General features: G+C 35.3%; 1 protein-coding gene across 5 annotated transcripts in view; it reads left to right on the forward strand.

Annotated features, from left to right (window-relative positions):
* The window catches only part of BAZ1A (bromodomain adjacent to zinc finger domain 1A), a 125,169-nt gene that overhangs the window by 52,233 nt on the left and 51,093 nt on the right, over positions 1-21,843 (forward strand). For all 5 annotated transcript variants that reach the window (XM_073211358.1, XM_073211360.1, XM_073211362.1 and 2 more), the window contains 3 exons: positions 11,210-11,311; positions 17,022-17,109; positions 19,974-20,102. In XM_073211358.1, coding sequence (XP_073067459.1) covers positions 11,210-11,311; positions 17,022-17,109; positions 19,974-20,102 — 319 coding nt within the window. The remainder of the gene's footprint in view (positions 1-11,209; positions 11,312-17,021; positions 17,110-19,973; positions 20,103-21,843) is intronic.

Consider the following 21,843-nt stretch of genomic DNA (forward strand, 5'->3'; position numbering starts at 1 on the left):
GGCAATCAGACAAAACAAAGAAATACAAGGAATCCAGATTGGTAAAGAAGAAGTCAATATGCCACTATTTGCAAATGATATGATATTGTACATAAAAAACCATAAGATTCCACTGCAAATCTACTACAACTAATATCAGAATTCAGCAAATTTGGAGGATACAAAATTATCACACAGAAGTCTGTGGCTTTCCTATACACTAACAATGAACTAAAAGAAAGAGAAATCAGGAAAACAATTCCATTCAGAATTGCATCAAAAAGAATAAAATACCTAGGAATAAACCTAACCAAGGAAGTGAAAGAGCTATACCCTGAAAACTACAAGACACTCTTAAGAGAAATTAAAGAGGTCACTAACAAATGGAAACTCATCCCATGCTCCTGGCTAGGAAGAATTAATATCATCAAAATGGCCATCCTGCCCAAAGCAGCACACAGATTCAGTGCAATCCCTATCAAATTACCAACAGCATTTTTCAATGAACTGGAACAAACAGTTCTAAAATTCATATGGAACTGTGAAAGACCCCGAATAGCCAAAGCAATCCTGAGAAGGAAGAATAAAGTGGGGTGATCTTGCTCCTGAACTTCAAGCTCTACTACAAAGCCACAGTAATCAAGACAATTTGGTACTTGCACAAGAACAGAGCCACAGACCAGTGGCATAGAATAGAGGCTCCAGACATTAACCCAAACATATATGGCCAATTAATATACGATAAAGGAGCCATGAACATACAATGGGGACATTACAGTCTCTTCAACAGATGATGCTGGCAAAACTGGACAGCTACATGTAAGAGAATGAAACTAGATCACTGTCTAACCCCATACACAAAAGTAAACTCCAAATGGATCAAAGACCTGAATTTAAGTCATGAAACCATAAAACTCTTAGAAAAAAACATAGGCAAAAATCTCATGGACATAAACATGAGTGACTTCTTCATGAACAAATCTCCCCAAGCAAGGAAAACAAAGGTAAAAATGAACAAGTGTGAGTATATCAAGCTAAAAAGCTTCTGTACAGCAAAGGACACCATCAATAGAACAAAAAGGTATCCTACAGTGTGGGAGAACATATTCATAAATGACAGATCCGATAAAGGATTGACATCCAAAATATATAAAGAGCTCACATGTCTCAACAAACAAAAAGCAAGTAATCCAATTAAAAAATGGGCAGAGGAGCTGAATAGACAGTTCTCTAAAGAAGAAATCCAGATGGCCAAAAGGCACATGAAAAGATGCTCCACATCGCTAATCATCAGAAAAATGCAAATTAAAACCACAATGAGATATCACCTCACACCAGTAAGGATCGCCATCATCGAAAAGACAAACAACAACAAATGTTGGCGAGGTTGTGGAGAAAGGGGAACCCTCCTACACTGCTGGTGGGAATGTAAATTAGTTCAACCATTGTGGAAAGCAGTATGGAGGTTCCTCAGAATGCTCAAAATTGAAATACCATTTGACCCAGGAATTCCACTTCTAGGAATTTACCCTAAGAATGTAGCACTCCAGTTGGAAAAAGGCAGATGCAGTCCTATGTTTATCGCAGCACTATTTACAATAGCCAAGAATTGGAAACAACCTAAATGTCCATATCAGTAGATGAATGGATAAAGAAGATGTGCTACATATACACAATGGTATATTACTCAGCCTGAAGGAAAAACAGATCCTACCATTCGCAACAACATGGATGGAGCTAGAGGGTATTATGCTCAGTGAAGTAAGCCGGCGGAGAAAGACAAGTACCAAATGATTTCACTCATATGTGGAGATTAAGAACAAAGGAAAACTGAAGGAACAAAACAGCAGCAGAATCACCGAACCCAAGAATGGACTAATAGTTACCAAAGAGAAAGGGACTGGGGAGAATGGGAGGGAAGGGAGGGATAAGGGTGGGGGAAAAAGAAAGGGGGCATTACGATTAGCATGTATAGTGGGGGGGGGGCACGGGGAGGGCTGTGCAACACAGAGAAGACAAGTAGTTACTTTACAGCATCTTACTACGCAGATGGACAGTGACTGTGAAGAGGTATGTCGGGGGGGACTTGGTGAATGGGGGAGCCTAGTAAACATAATGTTCTTCATGTAAAAAAAATAAATAAAGTGTGTTAATTAAAAATGTTGTAGTCAAAAAAAAAAGGCAGCATATTCAGAATTCAGCCTAGGTGCTCAAAATTATCACCAGGATTTTGTGAGAGAGCGTGGGGTGTGTGTGTGTGTGTGTGTGTGCGTGTGTGTGTTAAAAAAAATATGTAATAATAATTTACATTTTAACCATTTGTAAGCATACAATTCAGTAGCATGACATTGACAGTGTTATACAACTATTACCACTATTTTCCAAAAGTTTTTCATCTCCCTAAACAAACTCTACCCATTAAGTAACAATTCTTAATTCCCTCCTCTCCCATCCCATAGTAACCTCCAATCTGCTTTCTGACTCTTTGAATTTACTTATTCTATATACTTGATATATGTGACATTACACAGTATTTGTCCTTTTCTATTTGGCTTATTTCACTTAATATAACTTCTCAAGGTACGTTCATGTTGTAGCATGTTGAAATTTATGACAGAGCCTTTGATATACCTAGGTAAACATACTTTGGAATAAGATAAAGCTAATTTTTATAATCATTTCTTCTTATGGTTGAATATTCCATTGTAATTACATACCACATTTTGTTTATCCATTCATCTGTTGATAGACTCAAGTTGTTTTCATCTTTGGCTATTACAAATAATGCTACAGTGAATATTGGCATCCTGTTTTAAATTCTTTTGAATATATATCTTAGAATGGAATTGCTGGATTATATGACACTCTGTATTTAACTTTTTGAGGAATTGCCACACTACTTCTTCCACTGTTGTAATCATTTTACGTACTTACCAGCAACCTATGAGGATTCCAGTTTGTCCACATCCTCACTATCATTTATTATTTTTCAGTTTTTTGATTATACCCAACCTAGGGGGTGTAAAATGGTATCTCATTGTGGAGATACCTAATAACTTGCATTCCCTAATGACTAATGATGTTGACAATCTTTTCAAGTGCTGATTGGCCATTTGTATAAAGTCTTGCACCAAATGGGGTTGTCTTCTTGTGTGGTTATAGGAGTTGTTTTTTTTTTAAAATATATTCTGTCGTCAGAGTTTTAAAAATAGAATATTTTGATACATTTGGGGGAGCATACAGATTGTATTTTTCAAAGACAAATGCCACATCAGTAAAAAGAAATTAAAGGCTTGACTTTCTATAAAGTTGCATTCCCTTAGAACATCTTATTACCTTACCCATTAATCTAGACATTGACTGCAGAATCTGATTGAACTAAGTAGTAACTACATATTTACCTTTGTAGGTCAGCTTTTGTTGGCAGGCAGTGGTCAAAGTTTTAGGAAGAAGGTGACTTATTTATTTTGAGGGTTGGTATTAACACCTTAAGCACTATGCTTAAACCGCTTGTGAAAGAGCCTATGAGAAGATTGCTGCTCTTTCTTCTCAGCACAAAGCAGCCATTGATATTTTAGTGGTCTCTGACTCAGAGAGCTTAGTACTCTTGTAGAAGTCTAATACTTTGCCAGGTTTGGTTCTAGAGTAATGATAGGAAGTCATTTTCACCTTCAGCTATTTACCATGAGATTTTTAATGGAGACTTTGATGTACCTATATAAATATAATTGAGAATGAGATGAGACTACTTTTTGTAATCATACCACTGAGATAGTTTGTGTAGATTACATAATAAAGAAGACTTTAAAAATTTAGAATTATTTACTTATTTTATGTACCTACAAGCAAATTTTATTTTAAAAATTGACTTCTTGGCTATTATTTATAACACTAGAAAGTTTGGACTATATTTTAGAGAAGATAATTTGCACCATGTAAAATTGAGGTAAAGAGATTTAAGGTTTTGTCTGTTGGTTCTTTTCTCTGAAATATAATAAACATATCGTTGTGTAGCTGCTCTCAGTGTTCCTTTTTTTTTTTGTTCATATCTTAGGTGTATGTGCCCATCAAGAATGGGTTCAGTAAGGTCGAGAACGACAAATGCCATGTCTTTCACATACTCGTGGAATATAAAAACAAAGCAAAACAGAATGAACAAAACAGCAGTAAACTCATGGGCACTGAGCAGTCACTATTGGTTACCAACAGGGAGGGGTTTGGGGTAAGGTGGGTGAGACAGGTAAAGGGGAATGGGGCACAGTAATTCTCAGTCACAATCTAAGTTAGTCACTGTATTGGGGACTTAGTACAGCACAGAGAATATAGTCAATGATTCTGTAACATCTTTCTGTGTTAACAGATAGTAACCACAGTAGAGGGGGTGAGGTAACTGTTGAACCACTGTGTTGTACATTTGAAACCAATATAAGATTGTATATCAACGATACTTCAATAAAAAAAGAATGGGCTCAGTAGTATTAAACTTATGTCCACTGTTGTTTCTTTCCCCAAAAAGTTACTAATAAATTTAGAAATTTTTTATATTGTAAAGTTGTCAGTTTGTTGTTGAGTCCACAGTCTGTATAATTATTTGATGTATTTCCTTTCTTAATGTAACAGCCATATAGTGAAGTTCATTTGCAATGACTAATGCACTGAAAATTGAACTAAATTAAATTGATAGACAGCCCTAACTACAGAATTCACTAGTCTACCATCTTAGCCAAGTGTGCCAAGTATAGGTGAGCTTATTTACTTGTTTTTAGGATTTGTAGAAGAAACTAAATATGGCATTTGTAGCATCTCAGATTGGTAGGTAAGTGACAGCAAAAATTTAAGTACTTTGCTATTGCAATTTAACACTATAAGAATTTAAGATCACACAGGCTGCTGCTTATCCTTTACAATGGGTCAGAGTTCTGTGGAGCCATCTCCAGGCAAATACTGTTTAAAGTTAAAATGTATCATAAAAATATGTGCTGGTCTCAAAATAGTACATGAACAAGATACATTTTTGGTAACATCTTTTTATCCTGGTGGTTATTTTCAGAATCACAAGAAAAAACGAATTACTTTAGGAACCTCTTGAGGAATATATATCTAGTTTCCAATATTGTACACATGGAATTCCTTTATGCATGCAGTGTGGTCTAGTTGTAATGATATCCTGTCTAATTGTTAGTAAGATTAAGGAACCGAGTTGTTATTTTTTTTAAAGTAGACTTGATTGTTTTGCTACTTGCAGTCCCTATTTAAGATTCTAATTTATAAGAAATACTGTTAGCATTTTAAATTTCTCAAAAAATACCACCGTAAGTAACCATCTATGCTGAAAGCTTAAACATTTGTGGATTGTCATTGCAGTATAGTTATAGCAAACAACATTGTAGTTTCTCTGAAAAGAAATCTTTATGTTAAAAAGTTTCCTTTGCTTTTGTCGTTTCTGTTCCGTTATAGAAAAATTTTAACTTCTTTATTATCAGATGTTGCCCATAGGATAACAACAAAACAATTTCCATTATGAGAAAAAGGTAGAATTAAAATTTATATAGATAACAAGCCATATTGAAATATGATATATAAAATAAGCAATAAGATTTTATGAATAAATGATCTGATTTCTGTAAATAGCGATCTGATTTCTGTAAATTGGGTGCTAGTGTATTCTTGTAGAGCTAATAACAGATCTGCACTTGTTTGTAATAAAATCAGCCTATTAATGGTATGTCACAGTCATGATTCAGATCACTAGATTCAGCTTAGTGTTTCAGCTGTTTAGGGCCTGACAGAGGAGAAAATGATTAAAATGCAAGTTCTTTTTAATATTTTCCTTGAAGTTTCTATCTTATTGGTGAACTGATAAGAAACAGTTCTGATGTTGGTCGTTAGTAATTATACTTAGAATCTAATTAAGATTTTGTTCTATAAAGAATTTCTTGTAGGTGTTATAGCAAAGCTCCATAAGAATTTTTACACTGTAAAAAAAGATTTTGATTCTGTTGATTTTCACAAATGAATTCATGATGTAACAAAAAAAAATTTTGATACATTAAAAATCAAAATTTTATGATCTTAAATCCATTAAGATAAGGTCCATAAATAAGTTTTCTATGAACAAATATTACATAAATAAATATATATTTATAATTATGATGTGAATATGTATTTATACATGGTCACTGGAAGTAATCTTTTAAGTGCAATCTGTCTTATACTTGGTCACCCCTTATATGTATAAAATGGTAGTAATTAATTGCTAAGTTGGCACTTATTCAGAAAATGGTATTAAGATGAAAACTCCATCAAGGCTGTCCTTGAATAACTGCTACTGATTCATTAGAATTTGTTTTTTATTTTTCCCTCTTTTCATTTCAAGAAATACCTTTATTGAGAACTCCCATCAATACTGCTATCTGCTCACTTAAGACTTCTGTTTTTGTTCTTTTGTTCAATCTGCAGATTATAGCCTCCTATAGGTTATGAAATTAAGCTAATATAAATAGAATGGAAAATACTAGATTGCATTCCATATAGTAAGGGTGAATGTCTCCTAGTTTATGTGTATACTGGGTCTCACTGTAAAGACATTTGGCCCTCCAACTTGGAATTTAATGCTGTTACAGGTAAATACTTCCATTTTATTTGTGTGATTGTCTCAGATAACCCTTCTATGTTGAGACTCCCGTCACCTTGTCTTGTGCGTAGTGTATTCATATCACTTTGACTATATCTTACCTTCAGTGTCAAATGCTTCTATCATTCTTTCATATCATTTTCTTCTCCTCTCTGTAAACCCCACTTACATCCCCTCTACATAAATGCTTGGATTTACAGAGGCAGCTTTTCCAGAACCAACTGCTTCTCTTTATTGCCACCACTACTATTTTAGTCTGTGCTGCCATCAGTTCCCACTTATTTTATTGCCTTAGCTTTCTAACTGGTATCCCTCTGCACTTTGCCCCCATAGTTTGTTCCTCACATAGCAGCCAGAGTGATCCTTCTGAAGCATAAGTTGAATCATTATCACCTCTCGTTCACAATCCTCTAGTATCCTTACTCAGAGTCATCCGAAGCCCTTAATGATGGCCTATAAACTGGCCCTGCTGCTGCCTGTCTAACTGCTCCTTCGTTTTTTTCAGACCTCTGCTTAAATGTCACCTTCTTGGAAAGCCTACCTGGTCAGTTCCCAGGGACCATCATACTATATAAAATAGAGGTGCCCTACACCCTATACTCTGTTCCCTTCAGTGCACTTACCACCTACCCTGTGTATTTTTTGTTTGTTTGCCTGTTTCTCCCTGCTGTTTTTCCATTTTGTTCAGCACTGAATCCTTATTGTTTAGTATTTGGCACATTGTAAGCTCTTAACTATTTATTGGATGGATGGGTGGATACACCCTCAAAGGGAAGAAAAGATGAGAAGTTGGTGAGAGTGGGGATTAAATAGCCTCTTTGCCAATTCTTAAGAAAGGGTGAACTATGTTATCTCCACTTTTGCTCTTGGATTACGTAGCTATGAAAAGGAAAGGTTAAAAGCAAATCCAAGAGCATACTTGTTGACAAATTTATCTGACCAAAACTGGGTGCTCTGCTTATTCATCTCTACTTAATTTCTTCACCAGAAAAAATTTATTTAATGTGTAATTAAAGCAACTACCTAACATAAAAAAGTACTTTGTACTATTTTGGCTAATAGAATGGTGAGGGATATCAATAACTTATAAAATCCTGGTAAAAATAAAAATGCATTAGATTCTGTTATACAAACTACTTTCAGTATAACCTAGAAGAAATGGACAACTTTCTAGAAAAATACAATCTTCCAAGGCTGACCCAGGAAGAAACAGAATTCCCAGCAAGGAAATTGAATTGGTAAGCAAAAAACTATGTAAGAACAAAATGCCTTTACCAGATGGTTTCACTGCTGAACTTTATCAAACATTTAGTGAAGACCTAATACCCATGGCTCCTTAAAGTTTTCCAAAGAACAGAAAAGGAAGGAATACTCCAAAACTCATTCTACGAGCTCAGCATCACTCTTAATACCAAAACCAGGCAAGGACACCACAAGAAAAGAAAATTACAGACCACTATACCTAATGAAGATAGATGCAAAAATGCACAACAAAATATTAGCAAACCAAATTCAAAAATACATCCAAAAGATCATCCATTATGATCAAGTAGGATTTATCCCAGGGATACAAGGATGGTACAATGTTCGAAAATCCATCAACACCATCCACCACATCAACAAAAAGAACTACAAAAACCACACGATCATCTCCATAGACGCTGAAAAAGCATTTGACAAAATTCAACATCCATTCATGATAGAAACTCTCAACAAAATGGGTATAGAGGACAAGTACCTCAACATAATAAAGGCCATACATGACAAACCCACAGCCAACATCATACTTAACAGTGAGAAGCTGAAAGGTTTTCCATTAAGATTGGGAACAAGACAGGGATGTTCACTATCCCCACTGTTATTCAATATAGTACCGCAGGTCCTAGCCATGGCAATCAGACAACACAAAGAAATACAAGGCATCCAGATTGGTAAAGAAGAAGTCAAACTGTCACTATTTGCAGATGACATGATATTCTACATAAAAAACTCAAAGAGTCCACTTCAAAACTACCAGAACTAATATCGGAATTCAGCAAAGTTGCAGGATACAAAATTAATACACAGAAATCTGTAGCTTTCCTACACACTAATGAAGAACTAGCAGAAAGAGAAATCAGTAAAATAATTCCATTCACAATTGCATCAAAAAGAATAAAATACCTAGGAATAAACCTAACCAAGGAAGTGAAAGACCTATACCCTGAAAACTACAAGACACTCTGAAGAGAAATTAAAGAGGACACTAACAAATGGAAATTCATCCCATGCTCTTCGCTAGGGAGAATTTATCTTGTCAAAATGGCCATCCTTCCTAAAGCAAACTACAGATTTAATGCAATCCCTATCAAAATATCAACAGCATTCTTCAACGAACTGGAACCGATAGTTTTAAAATTCATATGGAACCACCAAAGACCCTGAATAGCCAAAGCAATCCTGAGAAGGAAGAATAAAATGGGGGGCATCTCGCTCCCGAACTTCAAGCTCTTCTACAAAGCAGTAATCAAGACAATTTGGTACTTGCACAAGAACAGACCCACAGACCAGTGGAACAGAACAGAGAGTCCAGATATTAATGCAAACATACATTGTCAATTAATATACGATAAAGTAGCCATGGACATACAATGGGGAAGTGACAGTCTCTTCAGCAGCTGGTGTTGGCAAAACTGGATAGCTACATGTAAGAGGATGAAACTAGATCATTGTCTAACCCCATACACAAAAGTAAATTCAAAATGGATCAAAGGCCTGAATGAAAGTCATGAAACCATAAAACTCTTAGAAAAAAACATAGGCAAAAATCTCTTGGACATAAACATGAGCAACTTCATGAGCATATCTCCCCAGGCAAGGAAAACAAAAGCAAAAATAAACAAGTGGGACTATATCAAGCTGAAAAGCTTCTGTACAGCAAAGGACACCATCAGTAGAACAAAAAGGCATCCTACAGTATGGGAGAATATATTCATAAATGACAGATCCAATAAAGGGTTGACATCCAAAATATATAAAGCTCACACACCTCAACTAACAAAAAGCAAATAATCCAATTTAAAAATGGGCAGAGGAACTAAACAGACACTTCTCCAAAGAAGAAATTCAGATGGCCAACAGACATATGAAAAGATGCTCCACATTGCTAATCATCAGAGAAATGCAAATTAAATCACCTCACACCAGTTAGGATGGCCAACATCCAAAAGACAAACAACAAATGTTGGTGAGGATGTGGAGAAAGGGAAACCCTCCTACACTGCTGGTGGGAATGTAAGTTAGTTCAACCATTGTGGAAAGCAGTATGGAGGTTTCTCAGAAAACTTAAAACTAGAAATACTATTTGACTCAGGAATTCCACTCCTAGTAATATACCCTAAGAATGTGGGATCCCAGTTTCAAAAAGACATATGCACCCCTATGTTTATTGCAGCACTATTTACATAGCCAAGTAAAGGAAGCAACCTAAGTGTCCATCAGTAGATGAATGGATAAAGAAGAGGTGGTACATATACACAACGGAATATTATTCAGCCATAAGAAAAAAAACAAATCCTACCATTTGCAACACCATGGATGGAGCAAGAGGGTATTTATGCTCAGTGAAATAAGCCAGTCAGAGAAAAACAAGTACCAAATGATTTCGCTCATCTGTGGAGTATAAGAACAAAGAAAAAACAGAAGGAGCAAAATAGACTCACAGAACTCAAGAATGGACTAACAGTTATTAAAGGGATAGGGACTGGGGATTATGGGCAGGAAAGGAGGGATAAGGGGGAAAATGGGCATTAGGATTAGCACACATAATGTAGCAGAGATGGGCACGGAGAAGGCAGTATAACAGAGAAGACAAATAGTGATTCTATAGCATCTTACTATGCTGATGTACAGTGACTGCAATGGGGTTTGTGGGGGGGACTTGGTAATGGGGGGAGTCTAGTAAACATAATGTTCCTCATATAATTGTAGATTAATGATACCAAGAAAAAAAGATATGGTACATATACACAATGGAATATTATTCAACCATAAGTAGAAAACAAATCCTACCATTTGCAACAGCATGGATAGAGCTGGAGGGTATTATGCTCAGTGAAAACAGCCAGGCAGAGAAAGAAAGTACCAAATGATTTCGCTCATCTGTGGAGTATAAGAACAAAGCAAAAACTGAAGGAAAAAAACAGCAGGAGACTCACAGAATCCAAGAATGGACTAACAGTTACCAAAGGGAAAGGGACTGGAGAGGGTGTGTGGGAAGGGAGGGAAAAGGGGAATAAGAGGCATTATGATAAGCACACATAGTGTAGTTCGGAGGCACAGGGAAGGCAGGAGAGCACAGAAAAGACAAGTAATGACTCTACAGCATCTTACTACACTAATGGACTTGACTGTAATGGGGTATGTGGTGGGGACTTGATAATGGGAGGAATCTGGTAACCACAATGTTGCCCATGTGATTTTGTATTAATCATACCAAAATAAAAAATAGAATGAAAGAAAATAAAGAATAAACTAGTTTCTTAGAAATGCGATTTCCACTTAAAATCTCATGTTGCAAATGAATCATTAATGGATTTTTGTCTTTTTTCTTTTTAGGAAAAGAAAAGATGCAATTGATCCCTTATTATTCAAGTACAAGGTGCAACCCACTAAAAAAGAATTGTACGAGTGTGCTATTGTTAAAGCAACACAAATCAGGTAAAACTCAGTATCTTCTCTGTGCTGATTTAAAGTAGAATAATTGTATTAAATTAAGATTTGATGTAAAGTAAGTGGGTACTGTTGTGATTGCTTCCTTTTTAAAGTAATGTACATTTATATGCTTATAGACTGATAAAGTGAATGAACTTCATGAGCCCTTTGTAACTAGCCCCAAATAATCTTCACATCTAAAAAATTAAGAAGGGTCCTATTCATGAAGTGCTTCTCATGAGAGGACTCGATTTTGAAGGCTGAGAAATCTGCTGGTACTTACAAATATATCACATTTGTAATATTTTATTCATTAGAGATCAGTCTCTATCATTGCTTAAGAAAGTTAAGTAATAAAAAATGAGTACCTAAAAATTCCTGTTTGAGGCCTAATCAAAAGAGAGAAATAGGTTAATATTTAACAGAACTAGCTTTAGGTTTCACAGATGTGTTTTAGGAAAATCCCTATTGTTGCCTGTTGAAATTAGGCTCTTCATCATCTGAAACTAAGTTAACATTATCAGCTATCAACTTACCACCTAGGAGTCAATCTTGCATTTCATTTGATATAAAACAATTTTACTTATTTTCTCATTCCTGTTGCCCTATACATACTCATGAGTCCAAGAAAGAGTGTTAATAATTTAAGTGTTGAGTGAAGCCTGAGTCAGCTATTATTACTTGTAAAACTATCTGGAGGTGTGTGGAGTTATAAAACTATAACTATTGTTTAGTTGGTTGGTTTTGGGGGGGCCTATTATTAAGATCTCTGGAGCATTCTGCATTTTATTATATAGTGAAAAATAGTATTCCCAAGATAATGCTCATGGACTATTCAAGCTTTTGAATTTGTTCAGTTTATGGGCTAATGAGTAGCAAAGTTGAAACTACCAGTGTTTTCCTTATTCATAGTTTTGTCTTTTTGTTTTTTGCCTTCAGTTCAAGATACGTTCTTTATATGACATAATTTTCTACTTAATATTCATTTTTCTAATTACTTTTGATTTATACATTAAATAGAATTCTGCTAGATCTTGGTTATGGTTTTAGTAACTCATTTCCTTCTTAAGAAGCCAAAGAATTATAAAGCAAGAAAGTTATACTTGATAATAAAAGACTTAAATGACTTGCAGCTCTTTGTTAGTATCAAAAGATAGTACTATTCCTATAATAAAGAGATGGTGATATTACTATAAGAAAGACATGTAGCACTGACAAGTAGAACTGTCTGCGATGATGGAAATATTGTGTGTGCTATCCAGTGTGGTAGCCAATAGCCACATATGGTTATTGGTCACCTGAAATGTGGCTAGTAATAGTGAAGAACTGGACTTTTAATCTTATAAAAAAAACACCTGTGGCTATAGGTATCAATTAGGACAATACAGTTCTTCAGTACCTAGTATATTTTTCAATAGTCAACAGATAATTACCTTCTCCTTGTCAGCTGCTAGGATAAAGCAGTGAACCAGAATCTTTTCTCTCACATAGTCCTTTCAATAATCTAGGAAAAGAATACACGTGTTGGGGAGAGCTACTGCTTAAAAACTCTGTACTGTTTATTTGCTTTTAGAAGCTTTTAACTTAGCTTTTCCTTGAAAGGAATACACTGAATTCAATTAAATCATTTACTTTCCAGAAATACTTGTGTGTTGTTCTGTTTATGCTAGTGTTTATTACCATTTGGTTGCTGTTCTTTAATTTGGGGGTAAGAGAGAGTCAAAAATAGTGTATTTTTAGAATCTTAATTCTAGTCCTCTTTAATTTTAATTCCGTGAACTTATTGACTACATATGATGTTTAAATACAAATTATTTTAGAATTTAATAAAACCCAGGTCAACTCTGTTCACAATATCCATTTGAATGTTGATTTACTTAGTGTTATATCTGTTAGTCTACTGATTTTAACCTTTTTGAAGATTCTAATGGTGATATTTGTAGGGATGATCATCTAATTTTATAACATTTGCTTTCCTCTCTGTAGTGTATTTTCCTTGAGGTTTATTTGATTTTTAAATGATTCCTAAGCAACATATGGATGCACTACTTTTTTTTTTTTTTTTGAGAGGGCATCTCTCATATTTATTGATCAAACGGTTGTTAACAACAATAAAATTCTGTATAGGGGGGGTCAATGCTCAATGCACAATCATTAATCCATCTCAAGCCTAATTCTCATCAGTCTCCAATCTTCTGAAGCATAACGAACAAGTTTTTACATGGTGAACGAATTCTTACATAGTGAATAAATTCTTACATGGTGAACAGTACAAGGGCATTCATCACAGAAACTTTCGGTTTTGATCATGCATTATGAACTATAAACAGTCAGGTCAAATATGAATATTCGTTTGATTTTTATACTTGATTTATATGTTGATACCACATTTCTCCCTTTATTATTATTATTATTTTTATTTTTAAGAAAATGCTGAAGTGGTAGGCAGATGCAAGATAAAGGTAGAAAACATAGTTTAGTGCTGTAAGAGGGCAAATGTAGATGATCAGGTGTGTGCCTATGGACTAAGTATTAATCCAAGCTAGACAAGGGCAGCAAAACATCCACGGATGCAGAAGATTTCTCTCAAAGCAGGGGGGGTGAGGTTCTGAGCCTCACCTCTGTTGATCCCCAATTTCTCACCTGATGGCCCCCCTGATGCCTGTCTTAGGTTGTTCCTCCCTTGAGGAATCTTACCCGTCGCTGGCTAACCAGTCATCTTCTGGGGCCATACAGGGAAATGTAAAGTTGGTAAGTGAGAGAGAAGCCATATTGTTCGAAAAGGTTAGCTTTTTACTTCTTTGCAGATTTATGCCCTGTGGCTTCTATGCCCAGCACTTGTCTCGAGGTATCTTTACCACCTGGAGGAATTATGATACTCGGTAAATTTGATATGAGGCACGAATTCTATTTAAGGGTTGTAATTAGGAAGGAAGAAGAAAAGCTATAGAGGTAGCAGATGGAAGAAAACATGGGAGGATTGATTATTTCTTTGACATATCTTCTTGTAGAGTACCTTAAGTATGTATAGGTTTTAAACTACTAACTAATTTGCACAGACATATTAACATAATAGGAATACGGTGACATAAACAAAGCAAATCTATAATTACCATCCATCTCCAGTGAAGCCAAGAAAACCATTTAGGCACCCTAGGCATTTGTGAAAATTTGTCTTATGATATGGTGGATATTGTCCAACTGTACTTGAACAGTCTGAGAGAAATCAGACAAATTAAAGCAGCCCATTTCTGGGATTTGTTCACATCCCATATGTTCTTTTAACCGTAGATAGTCTATAGTCATAAGATTTTGGAGTGCTACAACTTGCACCCCTCCCAACTCCTGGTTGAGTTCCAACAGTACAGATCTGGTCAAATTCGTTGTCTCACTGTATGCACATGCCAGCCTAGACATCTCCCTCCTCATTCCAATGGCAAGTCCAGGAAACGGTGGGGTGGATGCAGCCACAACCGCAGCATCGCCCAGATCCCTGTGGAGGCTTTTTGATGATCATCCCCCTGCACAAGTCCTCCAGAGAGTGCTGATGCCGGAAGCTCCTCCTCATATTGTATCTTAGTTCATTTTCTGGGTATCCAAGCTAGGCCTTGATCTTCTGCATAGAAACAAACAGACCCTTTGCCCACACTTTGACATGCCCTCTATACCACTGTGCAGAACTCATTGGAGGTCAGCACACAGGAACTGCTTTTTTTTTTTTTTTTATTAAGAGAAAGGAATATTATCAGAAAAGAGTACCTCCATAGCTGATCATCTGACACCCTTTAAGTGATCAACATTAAGGATATTTAAAGCATGCGTTGATCTTTGATTTACCAATAGTTTTATCCTATCAAGGAGTAATCTCCCTTTTCTTTCTTTCTTTTTTTTTTTTTTTTAATCTTTAATCTACACTTACATGAAGAATACTGTGTTTACTATGCTCTCCCCTATATCAGGTCCCCCCTAACAACCACATTACGGTTACTGTCCATCAGCTTAGCAAAATGTTGTAGAATCACTACTTGTCCTCTCTGTGTTGTGCAGCCCACCCTCCCCTTTCTCCCTCCCCACCATGCATGCTAATCTTAATACCCCCTTCTTCTCCCCCCCCCCTTATCCCTCCCTGCCCACCCATCCTCCCCAGTTCCTTTCCCTTTGGTACCTGTTAGTCCATTTTTGGGTTCTGTAATTCCGCTGCTGTTTTGTTCCTTCAGTTTTTCCTTTGTTCTTATACTCCTCAGATGAGTGAAATCATTTGGTATTTCTCTTTCTCCGCTTGGCTTATTTCACTGAGCATAATACTCTCCAGCTCCATCCATGTTGCTGCAAATGGTTGGATTTTTCCACTTCTTATGGCTGAGTAGTATTCCATTGTGTATATGTACCACATTTTCTTTATCCATTCATCTACCGATGGACATTTAGGTTGCTTCCAATTCTTGGCTATTGTAAATAGTGCTGCGATAAACATAGGGGTTCATCTGTCTTTCTCAAACTTGAGTGCTGCGTTCTTAGGGTAAATTCCTATGAGTGGAATTCCTGGGTCAAATGGTAGGTCTGTTTTGAGCATTTTGATGAACCTCCATACTGCTTTCCACAATGGTTGAACTAATTTACATTCCCACCAGCAGTGTAGGAGGGTTCCCCTTTCTCCACAGCCTCGCCAACATTTGTTGTTGTTTGTCTTTTGGATGGCAGCTATCCTTACTGGTGTGAGGTGATACCTCATTGTAGTTTTAATTTGCATTTCTCTGATAATTAGTGATGTGGAGCATCTTTTCATGTGTCTCTTGGCCATCTGTATTTCTTTTTTAGAGAACTGTCTGTTCAGTTCCTCTGCCCATTTTTTAATTGGGTTTTTTGTTTTTTGTTTGTTGAGGCGTGTGAGCTCTTTATATATTCTGGATGTCAGGCCTTTATCGGATCTGTCATTTTCAAATATATTCTCCCATACTGTAGGGTTCCTTTTTGTTCTATTGATGGTGTCTTTCGCTGTACAGAAGCTTTTCAGCTTAATATAGTCCCACTTGCTCCTTTTTGCTGTTGTTTTCCTTGCCCGGGGAGATACGTTCAAGAAGAGGTCACCTAAGAGGTTTTTGCCTATGTTTTTTTCCAAGAGTTTAATGGTTTCATGACTTACATTCAGGTCTTTGATCCATTTTGAGTTTACCTTTGTATATGGGGTTAGACAGTGGGCCAGTTTCATTCTCTTACATGCAGCTGTCCAGTTTTGCCAGCACCATCTGTTGAAGAGACTGTCATTTTGCCATTGTATGTCCATGGCTCCTTTATCAAATATTAATTGACCATATATGTTTGGGTTAATTTCTGGAGTCTCTAATCTGTTCCACTGGTCTGTGGCTCTGTTCTTGTGCCAGTACCAAATTGTCTTGATTACTATGGCTTTGTAGTAGAGCTTGAAGGTGGGGAGTGAGATCCCCCCTACTTTATTCTTCTTTTTCAGGATTTGGATGTACTACTTTTGTAGTAGATTTTTATAATAGATCTACCCCAGTAAATCTTATAAAATTCTACACAAAAGCTTCTGTATAAAGTTTCTCATAACTTGTATGTAAATGCTATTGGACAATGCAATGTCCTTTTTTCCCTATTTCTTGAAATAGAGTTTATAGATTTTCAGAGGTTATGGAGTTCTGATTGAATTCTTCGATACTAACACTTACCTCTTCCTCCTCCCTTTTTCCCCTGGTAGCCGGAGAAAACACCTATTTTCTCGTGATAAACTAAAGCTTTTTCTGAAGCAACACTGTGAACCACAAGATGGAGTCATTAAAATTAAGGTAATCAGAAAAGTGAAATTATTTGTTGGAAGGAAGAACAAAAGAAATGGGTAATGTTAAAAAGTTATAACATTGCAGAAATATTCCAAAGTTGGTTGAAAATACCTCTTCTTTTACCTGAAGGCAATTTTTAGTTATTTTCTTTATATTCATTGGATTAAACCTTGTTTTTGCAATTGTTAGAATCACTAGGTATCTCAGGTACTACCATCGTTTTCTTTGTAAAAAAAAAAAAGGAAAAGAATCCAGGACAGGTGAGGATAGATAGAAAACTTGGAAAAAGAAAAATTATAGGGATGGAATAACTATAGTTCTAAAAGTTTGTTTCTGACTCACAAAAATTATTCAAAGAACAATGGCTAAAATAGATCCTACTAGATAGGAGAACAATATTTATAATAAAGAGAACGTCAGAGACCAGTACTCAGTAGGCAGATTATATTTTATTCATAACCATTAAGAGGGAAACAATCTAGAAAACTCACATTCTATACTAAGTAAAGAGTTAAATGATAAAATTAAAGCTAATTTTTAAAAATAAATATTAAACTTGTATTGGAAGAGAAACACTAAGTAAAAAAGCAATAGAATGGGTTAGAAAGATGTGTATAAGTATCAAAAGTCAGCTACTATATGCTTAAGATTTGTTCATTTCATTATATGTAAATGGTAAATCAAAAAATAAATGAAATAAAAAGAATATATGAGTTTACTCTATGTGAAAAGTAGCATTTCAAATCTCTAGAGACCAAGAAAAGTTACTTAATAAATAAAACTGGGACACATAGTCAACTATTTGGAAAAATAAGTTAGATCTAACACATAAAGAAAATTAATTAAACAAATCTTAATGTTATGCATGCTCAAATACTTAAGAGTAGCAATAGAAAAATACCAAGGATGAGACTGATTTAACAATATAAACATATGTAGGTTTGAAAATGTCATGAATAGATTCCAAAGGCAAGTGCTAAAGGAAAAACACTTTCAGTGAATAAATGAGGAGTTCAAATCAATTAGAAAACCTTAAGAACCACAGTAGAAAAATAGGCAAAAATAGACATAAAAATTCAGTGTATGAAATATAAAAACTTAAAAACATAAGATAAAATCATCTGGAAGAAATATGTCTTTCAAATGTAAGCATATTTATGTACTCCTCTGAAGAAAAAGAGATTGCTTAAATTATTTGCTGTCTGTAGCACTGATTATCAGGTAGCCATGTAAAATGGTGCTTATAAAAGTTAATGATTTAGATACTTGTGATAAGTGGCTGGAGCAGTGCTGGCTTTTGGTAGGTAGTCAGTGAATATATGAATAATTGTAATATGTGTATCATAAATAACCAGTTAGCCAGCCCCCGAAATTTACAAAAATGTCTTAAATATCAGTGAACACATCAATGAACAAAAACATGCTAATTGGGAAAAACGGTAAGTGACATCAGCAGTTATTCACCAGGGGGAAAAAATCAATAAAAAAGAAGTTCAAATTTACTTAATAAATAAATGAAAATAAAGGTGACAGTAACCATTTTTCCCTGAGAGTGTAATGAAAGATTGTTAGTGTCTATTCTGGTTATTTGCACACTAAGAGCATGCATGCACACATACACCCCAAAACAGCAGTTTAATACCCAGTATGGTGAATATAGGCTGTTAGGAGTACCTACAAGAACACAAAGATGTGAATATTTATATTTATTGCATGTTATGTGTATGTGAATAAGGAATCTTGGCAATTAATGTGTTAAAGCCTGTTTTGACCTTTTTTTGAGCATGTATGTTTCAGAAGAAACCACCCATATGCTTTATGTTCATACTTAAAGGACAATTAATTCTGTGTATATTCAGAGTTTTTTATATGGGATAGCAGATGACCATCTTACTGGAATTTAATGTAAAAATTTCAGTAGATTCTTGATTTATTATGACCAGAATTGATTGAATTTTAGGTGTTAACAACTATGTTCTAACAACAACAAAAATTATACAGAAAATTGAATTCCCAGAAGTATTCCTGTTTTATTAATAATTTTGGATTTTGTATCATTATTTTCTTATACATTTCCTGAAAGATATTTCTAAAATGATCATGAGAAAAAATGATCATTTTTTCTCTTCAAGAGAAAAAAATGATCATGGCTATTAGATCAAAAATAATCTTCAGAATTGCTAACAAAAATAAATAGTACAGAATTTGGCATGGATAAAAGGTGAACAAGTTCTGAATACAAAGTTAAAAGAGAGCAATTCTTTTGGATTTAGCACTTATCCTGGAACCACACCACTTCTGGTAAAAATGAGGTTCACTTCTTTGAACTTAAATTCTGAGTTAAAACTTCATAGGAATTTGTCAGTATTTCTGCTTTTATCCAGACCAGCTTTAGAATCTGATACATAAAGTATTTATCACCGCACACTGGGGAGCGAAATCTAAATTTTCAGCTGTTAGGAAATTTTTAAAAATTTTATGATAAATACAGTGGCTTTTTAATGTTAAATATATGGATTATTTATTTACATAGAAAAATCTCATATAAAATCAGAAACAAAGCAAACAAAAAGTGTTGTATAAATATAATTTTGAAATAGTTTTAGAATTCAAGAAACTAAAACACCCGTGAGTATTTTTATGGTGAAGTAATCCTTTGAATTGCCAGTTTTTTCTTTCTGATGAACTGATTAATTACATAGTTTTTAAAAGGATCAAGTAAACCAACTAGAATGTGTATTGCTACATAGGAACACATGAAATCCTAATGTTTTTTACCTGATCTTTAGCAGCAATCATGACATGTTAGAGCACATCTGTATATGGTTTACTAATGTGTTACTATTATGCCCTTTGTCTTTTTTATGAAGGCATCCTCTCTTTCAACATATAAAATAGCAGAACAAGATTTTTCTTATTTCTTCCCTGATGATCCACCCACATTTATCTTCAATCCTACTAACAGAAGAAGAGGAAGACCTTCCAAACGAGTTAGTCAGGTAAATAGAGCATAGATTAAAAACTAATTGTTACTCTTAATACTACTATTCAACATCATGAGCAGTCTTTGGCTCCCCTCATCCCCATAGCCTATGAGGAAACACATTCCTTCACACACAAAAAGTTTCCAGTATGAATTAGACATGGCTGTCATGTCACATGAATTTTATACCAAAGTGGGAAGCAAGCATATAAAACAATTACTAAAATGTAAAGCAGAATGAAATAACAAGGAATTGAAACATAAGAAACATTTACAAGATAAGAGCTATAAGAACATCACATTAATTGAGCAAGCTGAAGACATGATTCTTGCCAGAAATAAAGTAAAAATACACTTTGGGCATTGTTTAACGTTGGCCATAAGAACATTTCTGACATGCCATATCTCTGCATCTTTCTTACTTGATGTCTACAACATCTAGTTTATAAATACCCTGGAAGATTTTTTTTGTTTTTCTAATGCATATTTTTAAGGCTCTCTTTATATATTACCAAGTTGTTTTTTTTATATCATTAATCTACAATTACAGGAAGAACATTATGTTTGCTAGGCTCCCCCCTTCACCAAGTCCCCCGCACAAACCCCATTACAGTCACTGTCCATCAGTGTAGTAAGATGCTGTAGAATCACTACTTGTCTTCTCTGTGTTGCACAGCCCTCCCTGTGCCCCCCCCCACATTATACATGCTAATCGTAATGCCCCCTTTCATCCCCACCCTTATCCCTCCCTTCCCACCCATCCTCCCCAGTCCCTTTCCCTTTGGTAACTGTTAGTCCATTCTTGGGTTCTGTGATTCTGCTGCTGTTTTGTTCCTTCAATTTTTCTTTGTTCTTATACTCCACATATGAGTGAAATCATTTGGTACTTGTCTTTTCTGCCTGGCTTATTTCACTGAGCATAATACCCTCTACCTCCATCCATGTTGTTGCAAATGATAGGATTTGTTTTCTTCTTATGGCTGAATAATATTCCATTGCGTATATGTACCAGATCTTCTTTATCCATTCATCTACTGATGGACACTTAAGTTGCTTCCATTTCTTGGCTATTGCAAATAGTGCTGCGATAAACATAGGGGTGCATCTGTCTTTTTCAAACTGGGCTGCTGCATTCTTAGGGTAAATTCCTAGAAGTGGAATTCCTGTGTCAAATGGTATTTCTATTTTGAGCTTTTTGAGGAACCTCCATACTGCTTTCCACAATGGTTGAACTGATTTACATTCCCACCAGCATTGTAGGAGGGTTCCTCTTTCTCCACAACCTCGCCAAGATTTGTTGTTGTTTGTCTTTTGGGTGGTGGCAATCCTTAGTGGTGTGAGGTGATATCTCATTGTGGTTTTAATTTGCATTTCTCTGATGACCAGCGATGTGGAGCATCTTTTCATGTGTCTGTTGGCCATCTGAATGTCTTCTTTGGAGAACTGCCTGTTCAGCTCCTATGCCCATTTTTAAATTGGATTATTTGCTTTTTGTTTGTTGAGGCATGTGAGCTCTTTATATATTTTGGATGTATTGGATCTGTCATTTATGAATATATTCTCCCATACTGTAGGATGCCTTTTTGTTCTGTTGATGGTGTCCTTTGCTGTACAGAAGCTTTTCAGCTTGATATAGTCCCACTTGTTCATTTTTGCTTTTTTCCCTTGCCCGGGGAGATATGTTCAAGAAGAGATCACTCATGTTTATGTCTAAGAGATTTTTGCCTACGTTTTTTTCTAAGAGTTCTTTGGTTTCA

This window comes from Manis javanica, chromosome 8 (assembly GCF_040802235.1).
Source record: "Manis javanica isolate MJ-LG chromosome 8, MJ_LKY, whole genome shotgun sequence".
In the NCBI taxonomy this organism is placed as follows: Eukaryota; Metazoa; Chordata; class Mammalia; order Pholidota; family Manidae; genus Manis; species Manis javanica.